The 14,535-nt window shown below is 35.6% G+C and overlaps 1 protein-coding gene across 1 annotated transcript in view; it reads right to left on the bottom strand.

Moving 5' to 3' along the window:
* Window positions 1-645: 645 nt before the first annotated feature.
* kif17 (kinesin family member 17) overlaps window positions 646-14,535 on the bottom strand; it is a 304,613-nt gene continuing 290,723 nt past the window's right edge. The window contains exons 13-14 of the mRNA XM_088938025.1: window positions 2,100-2,217; window positions 646-836 (exon numbers count right to left, since the gene is read on the bottom strand). Coding sequence (XP_088794151.1) covers window positions 646-836; window positions 2,100-2,217 — 309 coding nt within the window. The remainder of the gene's footprint in view (window positions 837-2,099; window positions 2,218-14,535) is intronic.

The raw sequence follows: 14,535 nt of genomic DNA, 5'->3' as shown, positions 1-14,535 counted from the left end.
ATAATAATAATAATAATAATAATAATAACATTCAAATAGCTGCTCTTATACATGATGCTTGGTAACTTTCAACGTCTTCATGTTTGTAAAGTACAGATGTTTTTGGCAAAGTTTTCCATAAAACTAAACAATGACATACAGTACATCCTGCAGATGGCTTACAAATGGTTAACTTTACCTTTATGTGCAACGGTATGTCCTTTGTGAATAAATAAAATATTTCTCTTGGCTCTTCTGCTATTTCCTTGTGCAGCGTGGAGGTAAGATCATTGCACACACTGATTTTCAGGCCTCCCACAGACACCTTAGACTAGAGCAATAATTGATGATTTAGCTTAATCCTAGGACAATGAAGCGAAAGTGGTACAGTATGTTTAACGTTTTCGTGTCTTAATTATTCCCACTTACAGGCTAGAAGATTTTTTTCCCATTGCCTCTTTGTAATATGACTTGGTGACCCAATATAATAGGATACATTTCACTTCGAAGCACAGCTCCAACTTGATGAAAAGTCAACTGTACAGTATGTTCTAAGCATGGGAATTCTCCTTCTTTACAGAGCATGACATTCTCTCAGCAGAGCTGGGTTTTGCACCGGACTGGGAAGGCTACATTTCTGTGCCATTTCAGGTTCACCTTGCTGGCTCAGTTACCATCACTGGGGCTGCTGGTTTTGCTTTTCTTGCGCTTGACCTTGGCCACTGGCGGCGGCAGCCCCAGGGACTCCAGGCGGAAAGGGCGGGGCTGGAGGGGGTCAAGGCCAGGTGCAGGGGATATATTGGCTCCACTGGAGGTCAGGTGGGACATTCCATTACCAAGAGGGGCAGTGTGTGAAGCTGCAGAAAAATCAGTACACGTTAATAAAATACTAGCTCAGGTGGGTAGCTGCGGCAGCATGCGTAGGCTGCAAAGGAACAAGTAATAGGTTTATTCCATGCTGAAAAGAGAAGAAAGAAAACGCAACGTTTCGGCCGTGGAGCCTTCCTCAGGTGTGAGGTGCTCCTCAGCCAAAACGTTGTGTTTTCTTTCTTCTCTTTTCAGCAGGGAATAAACCTATTACTTGTTCCTTAATAAAATACTGATTAGTGGAGCTAAATCAGTCATATATGGACCACTGGCTGAGTCAGGTTTCCATCCATCCATTTTCTTAGCCCTGTTTTACCTCAAAGCAGGGCAGTATGGGAGCCAGAGCCCATCTCAGTAAGCAATGGGCAGAAGGCAGGATATACCCTGGATAGTCCAATAGACAAACAGACACAAATACGCACGCTCTCACACCACGGCCAATTTTCCCGGAAGTCAATTAACTTACCGGTATGTTTTAAGACTGTGGGAGAAAACCAGAGCACCAGGAGAAAACACGCATGAACACAGGGACAATGGGCAAATCCCACGCCCATTGCACCCCAGGAAATAAAGCCAGGGCCCCACACTTCTAGGCACCAGTGCTAGCCACTGCACCAGTGCTGCCGTACTGATTATTCCATAATAGTTCAATTGTCTGTTCCATGTAGTGTTAGCGTATAATAACACACACTGAAGCTTCTCTACAGAACACTACTGAGCTGCAGGACAAGTTCAGACAGGGATGGTAAAAATAAGCTAAAAGGAGACATTTTTACTTACCTGTTTTTTTCTGCTGAGATTTAACCATGTGTTTGTCTCATGTTTCCAAACAACTGGTGTTTGACAAGACATGAGGTATTCTATTATCTCATTCACTCTTTCCTTTGAAAGGACGAACAACCATATCCAACTGAAATCATGCCATGATACGATTAAAGTATACTAAAAAAACAAAGCATCTTTATCTCTTAGGCATGCACATACGTGCATATGGCTGACCTTGAATTCTGTTTTATGAATGAAAAAATCCAACAGAATACACCCACATGGAACGATTGCCTGGATTCCATGCACACCTCTAAATAAAGATCTTACAGTAATTCATAGTGGAAATTAATTACCGTAGCAGAAAAAAATGGAGCACTTCAGAGAAAAAAAGGACATTTGGACAACAGTTTTGCACCACTGCACATGCATTTATCAGAGAACACAGACAGAAGACATCTATGACGACTTGAAGCCCCAGCCCTTACCCAGGCTTTTCATGGGGTCAGAGCTGAGGAGCTGGCTGGCTCTCTTTGATTTGAAGTAGTTGCTGGCAATGTTTTCACTATCACTGCGGTTCAGCATCTCCTTGTACCTGTCCTCCTCCTGTTGGGATACAAATGCATAATTATCCACGGCTACCTTCCCTCTTTCCTGCAGATCATTTTTTGCTTTTTTTACTGCCTTTCATATGGTCACACACCAAGATCATGAAAATTCAAGTTCTTGGTGTGACCATATGAAAGGCGCTTGACTTGAAAAAATATCAAACTAAAAAATTTATAAAAATATAGGTTCTACCACTCATTTCATCATATTTAAGAACCTTGAGGCAAAAAACACTGTTCAAAATGGGAGATGTGGTCACCTCTGGAGGTAGCACACTGTCGGATCCTAATCTAGGCAGCACATACCAGCTTGACCAAGCAAAAATGTTGGAAAGTCCTATTTCAAGCACATTGGCAAAGCAATTCAGTTTATCTGGCTAGTTTTGGAGTTGCCCTTTGAAAAAAAGGTAACCAAAGTCCCTGATGAACACAACCTCACTTAATAGCAGTCCACCTCAAAGAGGGATAAGGACCACTTTTCTTTTTGTATGTCCTATTCGAGCACCATCACTCTGTATAGTAGGTGCAATATTATTTTATCTGATGGAATCAGCATTTCAAGAAAGCTACCCTTTGTCTGTGGTTTGAAGAACATAAAGGGGTATGCAGGTTGCAATCAAAAATCCATTCTATTTTGTAGCTCACTTTTGCAATCATGTGGTCAATGAGTTTGAAGCGTCTGCCTTAGAAGGAGCTGTAATTCCAACAGGCTCTTCCTCTTGAGAAGAAAGAACCCTTCTCCTTCCAAAACACCACTTTTTAAAGACTGAATCACCTTTAACTCTGGCAAAAGTAAAACTAACCTGCAGCGGTAGAAATATAGGTACTGACAATATTACTAAGATAACTGCTTTATGAACATAGGCTTAATCATTCCAAATATATGTATATATCTACCTCCTTTTAGGGAAATGGACCTTTTCAATTAGCTTAAGATTTTAATTGTATTTAATCTCTCAGTACCACAAGGGTGTCCTACAGCTTTCATGAAGTCTGAATATATTCAAGAAAATACATGTGAGCCAGTAAAGTACTGTAGAATGGATTCATTGTATACTTGCATTTTTGGAACCTGCTTCCAAATTTAGATGGGGGAAACTGAAAGTCAAGTTCCTAGGAAAATATAGACCATGTTTCTAAAATCTGGCAATTGAACAATGTGTTAAAAATCTTACCCAAATGACTGTAAATCAGTGAGAAACATTTAAAGCAGCAGTTCTGGCATATATTAAATGTATCTACTGTGAATCTGTTTTAAATTTCCACTATTTCTTCTTTTTAAACCCGGCTGCAGAAATAAAGCATAAAATAAGCATGTATTGTTCCATGTACAGGTTAGGATTACAATTGCCACTAAAGCTTACCCCAAAACATCATTTTAAATAGACTGAAATGCAAAAATAAATGAGATTATCATGCAGAAAGTGTGTTTGCAAACTTTAGATTGTTGACAATTCTTGATTGACAGGTACATGGCTTAGCAAAAACAGCAAAATTGGGCGAAACATATTTGTTGAGGAAACAACAAAACAACACCTTTCCTGCAATTTAAATGCATCCAAAAGCAGAGAAAATGCATCAAAACATGTCCAGGAGTGTTTAAACCCTAACCCTAACCCTAGCTCGGGTACTTATAGAAAAAGTTTCAAAATCCCGGCATCAAAACACTGTGCTAAAAATCTTACCCAATTGACTCCAGATCACTCAGAAATATTTAATCTAGCAGTGTTGGCGTATAATAAATGTATCTAATGTGAATCTGTTTTAAATTTCCACTATTTCTTCTTTTTGTAACCTGCATCAGAAATAAAGTATAAAATAAGCATGTATTGTTCCACGTACAAGTTCGGATTACAATTGCCAATAAAGCTTACCCCAAAACATCATTTGTAATAGACTGAAATGCAAAAATAAGTGAGATTATTATGCAGAAAGTGTGTTTGCAAACTTTTGATTTTTGACCATTCGTGATTGACAGGTACATGGCTTAGCAAAAACTGCAAAATTGGGCAAAATTTATTTGTTGAGGAAACAGCAAAACAACTCCTTTCCTGCAATTTAAATGCATCCGAAAGCACAGAAAATGCATCAAAACATGTCCGGGAGTGTTTAAACCCTAACCCTAACCCTAGCTCGGGTACTTATAGAAAAAGTTTCAAAATCCCGGCATCAAAACACTGTGCTAAAAATCTTACCCAATTGACTCCAGATCACTCAGAAATATTTAATCTAGCAGTGTTGGCGTATAATAAATGTATCTAATGTGAATCTGTTTTAAATTTCCACTATTTCTTCTTTTTGTAACCTGCATCAGAAATAAAGTATAAAATAAGCATGTATTGTTCCACGTACAGGTTCGGATTACAATTGCCACTAAAGCTTACCCCAAAACATCATTTGTAATAGACTGAAATGCAAAAATAAGTGAGATTATCATGCAGAAAGTGTGTTTGCAAACTTTTGATATTTGACCATTTTTGATTGACAGGTACATGGCTTAGCAAAAACTGCAAAATTGGGCAACATTTATTTGTTGAGGAAACAACAAAACAACACCTTTCCTGCAATTTAAATGCATCCAAAAGCACAGAAAATGCATCAAAACATGTCCAGGAGTGTTTAAACCCTAACCCTAACCCTAGCTCGGGTACTTATAGAAAAAGTTTCAAAATCCCGGCATCAAAACACTGTGCTAAAAATCTTACCCAATTGACTCCAAATCACTCAGAAATATTTAATCTAGCAGTGTTGGCGTATAATAAATGTATCTAACGTGAATCTGTTTTAAATTTCCACTATTTCTTCTTTTTGTAACCTGCATCAGAAATAAAGTATAAAATAAGCATGTATTGTTCCACGTACAGGTTCGGATTACAATTGCCACTAAAGCTTACCCCAAAACATCATTTGTAATAGACTGAAATGCAAAAATAAGTGAGATTATCATGCAGAAAGTGTGTTTGCAAACTTTAGATTTTTGACCATTCTTGATTGACAGGTACATGGCTTAGCAAAAACTGCAAAATTGGGCAAAATTTATTTGTTGAGGAAACAACAAAACAACACCTTTCCTGCAATTTAAATGCATCCGAAAGCACAGAAAATGCATCAAAACATGTCCAGGAGTGTTTAAACCCTAACCCTAACCCTAGCTCGGGTACTTATAGAAAAAGTTTCAAAATCCCGGCATCAAAACACTGTGCTAAAAATCCTACCCAATTGACTCCAGATCACTCAGAAATATTTAATCTAGCAGTGTTGGCGTATAATAAATGTATCTAATGTGAATCTGTTTTAAATTTCCACTATTTCTTCTTTTTGTAACCTGCATCAGAAATAAAGTATAAAATAAGCATGTATTGTTCCACGTACAGGTTCGGATTACAATTGCCACTAAAGCTTACCCCAAAACATCATTTGTAATAGACTGAAATGCAAAAATAAGTGAGATTATCATGCAGAAAGTGTGTTTGCAAACTTTAGATTTTTGACCATTCTTGATTGACAGGTACATGGCTTAGCAAAAACTGCAAAATTGGGCAAAATTTATTTGTTGAGGAAACAACAAAACAACACCTTTCCTGCAATTTAAATGCATCCGAAAGCACAGAAAATGCATCAAAACATGTCCGGGAGTGTTTAAACCCTAACCCTAACCCTAGCTCGGGTACTTATAGAAAAAGTTTCAAAATCCCGGCATCAAAACACTGTGCTAAAAATCTTACCCAATTGACTCCAGATCACTCAGAAATATTTAATCTAGCAGTGTTGGCGTATAATAAATGTATCTAATGTGAATCTGTTTTAAATTTCCACTATTTCATCTTTTTGTAACCTGCATCAGAAATAAAGTATAAAATAAGCATGTATTGTTCCACGTACAGGTTCGGATTACAATTGCCACTAAAGCTTACCCCAAAACATCATTTGTAATAGACTGAAATGCAAAAATAAGTGAGATTATCATGCAGAAAGTGTGTTTGCAAACTTTAGATTTTTGACCATTCTTGATTGACAGGTACATGGCTTAGCAAAAACTGCAAAATTGGGAAAAATTTATTTGTTGAGGAAATAACAAAACAACACCTTTCCTGCAATTTAAATGCATCCGAAAGCACAGAAAATGCATCAAAACATGTCCAGGAGTGTTTAAACCCTAACCCTAACCCTAGCTCGGGTACTTATAGAAAAAGTTTCAAAATCCCGGCATCAAAACACTGTGCTAAAAATGTTACCCAATTGACTCCAGATCACTCAGAAATATTTAATCTAGCAGTGTTGGCGTATAATAAATGTATCTAATGTGAATCTGTTTTAAATTTCCACTATTTCTTCTTTTTGTAACCTGCATCAGAAATAAAGTATAAAATAAGCATGTATTGTTCCACGTACAGGTTCAGATTACAATTGCCACTAAAGCTTACCCCAAAACATCATTTGTAATAGACTGAAATGCAAAAATAAGTGAGATTATCATGCAGAAAGTGTGTTTGCAAACTTTTGATATTTGACCATTTTTGATTGACAGGTACATGGCTTAGCAAAAACTGCAAAATTGGGCAAAATTTATTTGTTGAGGAAACAACAAAACAACACCTTTCCTGCAATTTAAATGCATCCAAAAGCACAGAAAATGCATCAAAACATGTCCAGGAGTGTTTAAACCCTAACCCTAACCCTAGCTCGGGTACTTATAGAAAAAGTTTCAAAATCCCGGCATCAAAACACTGTGCTAAAAATCTTACCCAATTGACTCCAAATCACTCAGAAATATTTAATCTAGCAGTGTTGGCGTATAATAAATGTATCTAACGTGAATCTGTTTTAAATTTCCACTATTTCTTCTTTTTGTAACCTGCATCAGAAATAAAGTATAAAATAAGCATGTATTGTTCCACGTACAGGTTCGGATTACAATTGCTACTAAAGCTTACCCCAAAACATCATTTGTAATAGACTGAAATGCAAAAATAAGTGAGATTATCATGCAGAAAGTGTGTTTGCAAACTTTAGATTTTTGACCATTCTTGATTGACAGGTACATGGCTTAGCAAAAACTCCAAAATTGGGCAAAATTTATTTGTTGAGGAAACAACAAAACAACACCTTTCCTGCAATTTAAATGCATCCGAAAGCACAGAAAATGCATCAAAACATGTCCGGGAGTGTTTAAACCCTAACCCTAACCCTAGCTCGGGTACTTATAGAAAAAGTTTCAAAATCCCGGCATCAAAACACTGTGCTAAAAATCTTACCCAATTGACTCCAGATCACTCAGAAATATTTAATCTAGCAGTGTTGGCGTATAATAAATGTATCTAATGTGAATCTGTTTTAAATTTCCACTATTTCATCTTTTTGTAACCTGCATCAGAAATAAAGTATAAAATAAGCATGTATTGTTCCACGTACAGGTTCGGATTACAATTGCCACTAAAGCTTACCCCAAAACATCATTTGTAATAGACTGAAATGCAAAAATAAGTGAGATTATCATGCAGAAAGTGTGTTTGCAAACTTTAGATTTTTGACCATTCTTGATTGACAGGTACATGGCTTAGCAAAAACTGCAAAATTGGGCAAAATATATTTGTTGAGGAAATAACAAAACAACACCTTTCCTGCAATTTAAATGCATCCAAAAGCAGATAAAATGTATCAAAACATGTCCAGGAGTGTTTAAACCCTAACCCTAACCCTAGCTCGGGTACTTATAGAAAAAGTTTCAAAATCCCGGCATCAAAACACTGTGCTAAAAATCTTACCCAATTGACTCCAGATCACTCAGAAATATTTAATCTAGCAGTGTTGGCGTATAATAAATGTATGTAATGTGAATCTGTTTTAAATTTCCACTATTTCTTCTTTTTGTAACCTGCATCAGAAATAAAGTATAAAATAAGCATGCAATGTTCCACGTACAGGTTCGGATTACAATTGCCACTAAAGCTTACCCCAAAACATCATTTGTAATAGACTGAAATGCAAAAATAAGTGAGATTATCATGCAGAAAGTGTGTTTGCAAACTTTAGATTTTTGACCATTCTTGATTGACAGGTACATGGCTTAGCAAAAACTGCAAAATTGGGAAAAATTTATTTGTTGAGGAAATAACAAAACAACACCTTTCCTGCAATTTAAATGCATCCGAAAGCACAGAAAATGCATAAAAACATGTCCAGGAATGTTTAAACCCTAACCCTAACCCTAGCTCGGGTACTTATAGAAAAAGTTTCAAAATCCCGGCATCAAAACACTGTGCTAAAAATCCTACCCAATTGACTCCAGATCACTAAGAAATATTTAATCTAGCAGTGTTGGCGTATAATAAATGTATCTAATGTGAATCTGTTTTAAATTTCCACTATTTCTTCTTTTTGTAACCTGCATCAGAAATAAAGTATAAAATAAGCATGTATTGTTCCACGTACAGGTTCGGATTACAATTGCCACTAAAGCTTACCCCAAAACATCATTTGTAATAGACTGAAATGGAAAAATAAGTGAGATTATCATGCAGAAAGTGTGTTTGCAAACTTTTGATATTTGACCATTTTTGATTGACAGGTACATGGCTTAACAAAAACTGCAAAATTGGGCAAAATTTATTTGTTGAGGAAACAACAAAACAACACCTTTCCTGCAATTTAAATGCATCCAAAAGCACAGAAAATGCATCAAAACATGTCCAGGAGTGTTTAAACCCTAACCCTAACCCTAGCTCGGGTACTTATAGAAAAAGTTTCAAAATCCCGGCATCAAAACACTGTGCTAAAAATCTTACCCAATTGACTCCAAATCACTCAGAAATATTTAATCTAGCAGTGTTGGCGTATAATAAATGTATCTAACGTGAATCTGTTTTAAATTTCCACTATTTCTTCTTTTTGTAACCTGCATCAGAAATAAAGTATAAAATAAGCATGTATTGTTCCACGTACAGGTTCGGATTACAATTGCTACTAAAGCTTACCCCAAAACATCATTTGTAATAGACTGAAATGCAAAAATAAGTGAGATTATCAGGCAGAAAGTGTGTTTGCAAACTTTAGATTTTTGACCATTCTTGATTGACAGGTACATGGCTTAGCAAAAACTGCAAAATTGGGCAAAATATATTTGTTGAGGAAACAACAAAACAACACCTTTCCTGCAATTTAAATGCATCCGAAAGCACAGAAAATGCATCAAAACATGTCCGGGAGTGTTTAAACCCTAACCCTAACCCTAGCTCGGGTACTTATAGAAAAAGTTTCAAAATCCCGGCATCAAAACACTGTGCTAAAAATCTTACCCAATTGACTCCAGATCACTCAGAAATATTTAATCTAGCAGTGTTGGCGTATAATAAATGTATCTAATGTGAATCTGTTTTAAATTTCCACTATTTCTTCTTTTTGTAACCTGCATCAGAAATAAAGTATAAAATAAGCATGTAATGTTCCACGTACAGGTTCGGATTACAATTGCCACTAAAGCTTACCCCAAAACATCATTTGTAATAGACTGAAATGCAAAAATAAGTGAGATTATCATGCAGAAAGTGTGTTTGCAAACTTTTGATTTTTGACCATTCTTGATTGACAGGTACATGGCTTAGCAAAAACTGCAAAATTGGGAAAAATTTATTTGTTGAGGAAATAACAAAACAACACCTTTCCTGCAATTTAAATGCATCCGAAAGCACAGAAAATGCATAAAAACATGTCCAGGAATGTTTAAACCCTAACCCTAACCCTAGCTCGGGTACTTATAGAAAAAGTTTCAAAATCCCGGCATCAAAACATTGTGCTAAAAATCTTACCCAATTGACTCCAGATCACTCAGAAATATTTAATCTAGCAGTGTTGGCGTATAATAAATGTATCTAATGTGAATCTGTTTTAAATTTCCACTATTTCTTCTTTTTGTAACCTGCATCAGAAATAAAGTATAAAATAAGCATGTATTGTTCCACGTACAGGTTCGGATTACAATTGCCACTAAAGCTTACCCCAAAACATCATTTGTAATAGACTGAAATGCAAAAATAAGTGAGATTATCATGCAGAAAGTGTGTTTGCAAACTTTTGATATTTGACCATTCTTGATTGACAGGTACATGGCTTAGCAAAAACTGCAAAATTGGGCAAAATTTATTTGTTGAGGAAACAACAAAACAACACCTTTCCTGCAATTTAAATGCATCCGAAAGCACAGAAAATGCATCAAAACATGTCCGGGAGTGTTTAAACCCTAACCCTAACCCTAGCTCGGGTACTTATAGAAAAAGTTTCAAAATCCCGGCATCAAAACACTGTGCTAAAAATCTTACCCAATTGACTCCAGATCACTCAGAAATATTTAATCTAGCAGTGTTGGCGTATAATAAATGTATCTAATGTGAATCTGTTTTAAATTTCCACTATTTCATCTTTTTGTAACCTGCATCAGAAATAAAGTATAAAATAAGCATGTATTGTTCCACGTACAGGTTCGGATTACAATTGCCACTAAAGCTTACCCCAAAACATCATTTGTAATAGACTGAAATGCAAAAATAAGTGAGATTATCATGCAGAAAGTGTGTTTGCAAACTTTAGATTTTTGACCATTCTTGATTGACAGGTACATGGCTTAGCAAAAACTGCAAAATTGGGAAAAATTTATTTGTTGAGGAAATAACAAAACAACACCTTTCCTGCAATTTAAATGCATCCGAAAGCACAGAAAATGCATCAAAACATGTCCAGGAGTGTTTAAACCCTAACCCTAACCCTAGCTCGGGTACTTATAGAAAAAGTTTCAAAATCCCGGCATCAAAACACTGTGCTAAAAATCTTACCCAATTGACTCCAGATCACTCAGAAATATTTAATCTAGCAGTGTTGGCGTATAATAAATGTATCTAATGTGAATCTGTTTTAAATTTCCACTATTTCATCTTTTTGTAACCTGCATCAGAAATAAAGTATAAAATAAGCATGTATTGTTCCACGTACAGGTTCGGATTACAATTGCCACTAAAGCTTACCCCAAAACATCATTTGTAATAGACTGAAATGCAAAAATAAGTGAGATTATCATGCAGAAAGTGTGTTTGCAAACTTTAGATTTTTGACCATTCTTGATTGACAGGTACATGGCTTAGCAAAAACTGCAAAATTGGGCAAAATATATTTGTTGAGGAAATAACAAAACAACACCTTTCCTGCAATTTAAATGCATCCAAAAGCAGAGAAAATGCATCAAAACATGTCCAGGAGTGTTTAAACCCTAACCCTAACCCTAGCTCGGGTACTTATAGAAAAAGTTTCAAAATCCCGGCATCAAAACACTGTGCTAAAAATCTTACCCAATTGACTCCAGATCACTCAGAAATATTTAATCTAGCAGTGTTGGCGTATAATAAATGTATCTAATGTGAATCTGTTTTAAATTTCCACTATTTCTTCTTTTTGTAACCTGCATCAGAAATAAAGTATAAAATAAGCATGTAATGTTCCACGTACAGGTTCGGATTACAATTGCCACTAAAGCTTACCCCAAAACATCATTTGTAATAGACTGAAATGCAAAAATAAGTGAGATTATCATGCAGAAAGTGTGTTTGCAAACTTTAGATTTTTGACCATTCTTGATTGACAGGTACATGGCTTAGCAAAAACTGCAAAATTGGGAAAAATTTATTTGTTGAGGAAATAACAAAACAACACCTTTCCTGCAATTTAAATGCATCCGAAAGCACAGAAAATGCATAAAAACATGTCCAGGAATGTTTAAACCCTAACCCTAACCCTAGCTCGGGTACTTATAGAAAAAGTTTCAAAATCCCGGCATCAAAACATTGTGCTAAAAATCTTACCCAATTGACTCCAGATCACTCAGAAATATTTAATCTAGCAGTGTTGGCGTATAATAAATGTATCTAATGTGAATCTGTTTTAAATTTCCACTATTTCTTCTTTTTGTAACCTGCATCAGAAATAAAGTATAAAATAAGCATGTATTGTTCCACGTACAGGTTCGGATTACAATTGCCACTAAAGCTTACCCCAAAACATCATTTGTAATAGACTGAAATGCAAAAATAAGTGAGATTATCATGCAGAAAGTGTGTTTGCAAACTTTTGATATTTGACCATTTTTGATTGACAGGTACATGGCTTAACAAAAACTGCAAAATTGGGCAAAATTTATTTGTTGAGGAAACAACAAAACAACACCTTTCCTGCAATTTAAATGCATCCAAAAGCACAGAAAATGCATCAAAACATGTCCAGGAGTGTTTAAACCCTAACCCTAACCCTAGCTCGGGTACTTATAGAAAAAGTTTCAAAATCCCGGCATCAAAACACTGTGCTAAAAATCTTACCCAATTGACTCCAAATCACTCAGAAATATTTAATCTAGCAGTGTTGGCGTATAATAAATGTATCTAACGTGAATCTGTTTTAAATTTCCACTATTTCTTCTTTTTGTAACCTGCATCAGAAATAAAGTATAAAATAAGCATGTATTGTTCCACGTACAGGTTCGGATTACAATTGCTACTAAAGCTTACCCCAAAACATCATTTGTAATAGACTGAAATGCAAAAATAAGTGAGATTATCAGGCAGAAAGTGTGTTTGCAAACTTTAGATTTTTGACCATTCTTGATTGACAGGTACATGGCTTAGCAAAAACTGCAAAATTGGGCAAAATATATTTGTTGAGGAAACAACAAAACAACACCTTTCCTGCAATTTAAATGCATCCGAAAGCACAGAAAATGCATCAAAACATGTCCGGGAGTGTTTAAACCCTAACCCTAACCCTAGCTCGGGTACTTATAGAAAAAGTTTCAAAATCCCGGCATCAAAACACTGTGCTAAAAATCTTACCCAATTGACTCCAGATCACTCAGAAATATTTAATCTAGCAGTGTTGGCGTATAATAAATGTATCTAATGTGAATCTGTTTTAAATTTCCACTATTTCTTCTTTTTGTAACCTGCATCAGAAATAAAGTATAAAATAAGCATGTAATGTTCCACGTACAGGTTCGGATTACAATTGCCACTAAAGCTTACCCCAAAACATCATTTGTAATAGACTGAAATGCAAAAATAAGTGAGATTATCATGCAGAAAGTGTGTTTGCAAACTTTTGATATTTGACCATTCTTGATTGACAGGTACATGGCTTAGCAAAAACTGCAAAATTGGGCAAAATTTATTTGTTGAGGAAACAACAAAACAACACCTTTCCTGCAATTTAAATGCATCCGAAAGCACAGAAAATGCATCAAAACATGTCCGGGAGTGTTTAAACCCTAACCCTAACCCTAGCTCGGGTACTTATAGAAAAAGTTTCAAAATCCCGGCATCAAAACACTGTGCTAAAAATCTTACCCAATTGACTCCAGATCACTCAGAAATATTTAATCTAGCAGTGTTGGCGTATAATAAATGTATCTAATGTGAATCTGTTTTAAATTTCCACTATTTCATCTTTTTGTAACCTGCATCAGAAATAAAGTATAAAATAAGCATGTATTGTTCCACGTACAGGTTCGGATTACAATTGCCACTAAAGCTTACCCCAAAACATCATTTGTAATAGACTGAAATGCAAAAATAAGTGAGATTATCATGCAGAAAGTGTGTTTGCAAACTTTAGATTTTTGACCATTCTTGATTGACAGGTACATGGCTTAGCAAAAACTGCAAAATTGGGAAAAATTTATTTGTTGAGGAAATAACAAAACAACACCTTTCCTGCAATTTAAATGCATCCGAAAGCACAGAAAATGCATCAAAACATGTCCAGGAGTGTTTAAACCCTAACCCTAACCCTAGCTCGGGTACTTATAGAAAAAGTTTCAAAATCCCGGCATCAAAACACTGTGCTAAAAATCTTACCCAATTGACTCCAGATCACTCAGAAATATTTAATCTAGCAGTGTTGGCGTATAATAAATGTATCTAATGTGAATCTGTTTTAAATTTCCACTATTTCATCTTTTTGTAACCTGCATCAGAAATAAAGTATAAAATAAGCATGTATTGTTCCACGTACAGGTTCGGATTACAATTGCCACTAAAGCTTACCCCAAAACATCATTTGTAATAGACTGAAATGCAAAAATAAGTGAGATTATCATGCAGAAAGTGTGTTTGCAAACTTTAGATTTTTGACCATTCTTGATTGACAGGTACATGGCTTAGCAAAAACTGCAAAATTGGGCAAAATATATTTGTTGAGGAAATAACAAAACAACACCTTTCCTGCAATTTAAATGCATCCAAAAGCAGAGAAAATGCATCAAAACATGTCCAGGAGTGTTTAAACC

This window comes from Atractosteus spatula, chromosome 20 (genome assembly GCF_055471065.1).
Source record: "Atractosteus spatula isolate fAtrSpa1 chromosome 20, fAtrSpa1.hap1, whole genome shotgun sequence".
Classification (NCBI taxonomy): Eukaryota; Metazoa; Chordata; class Actinopteri; order Semionotiformes; family Lepisosteidae; genus Atractosteus; species Atractosteus spatula.
This window is presented reverse-complemented; position numbering and strand designations above follow the sequence as displayed.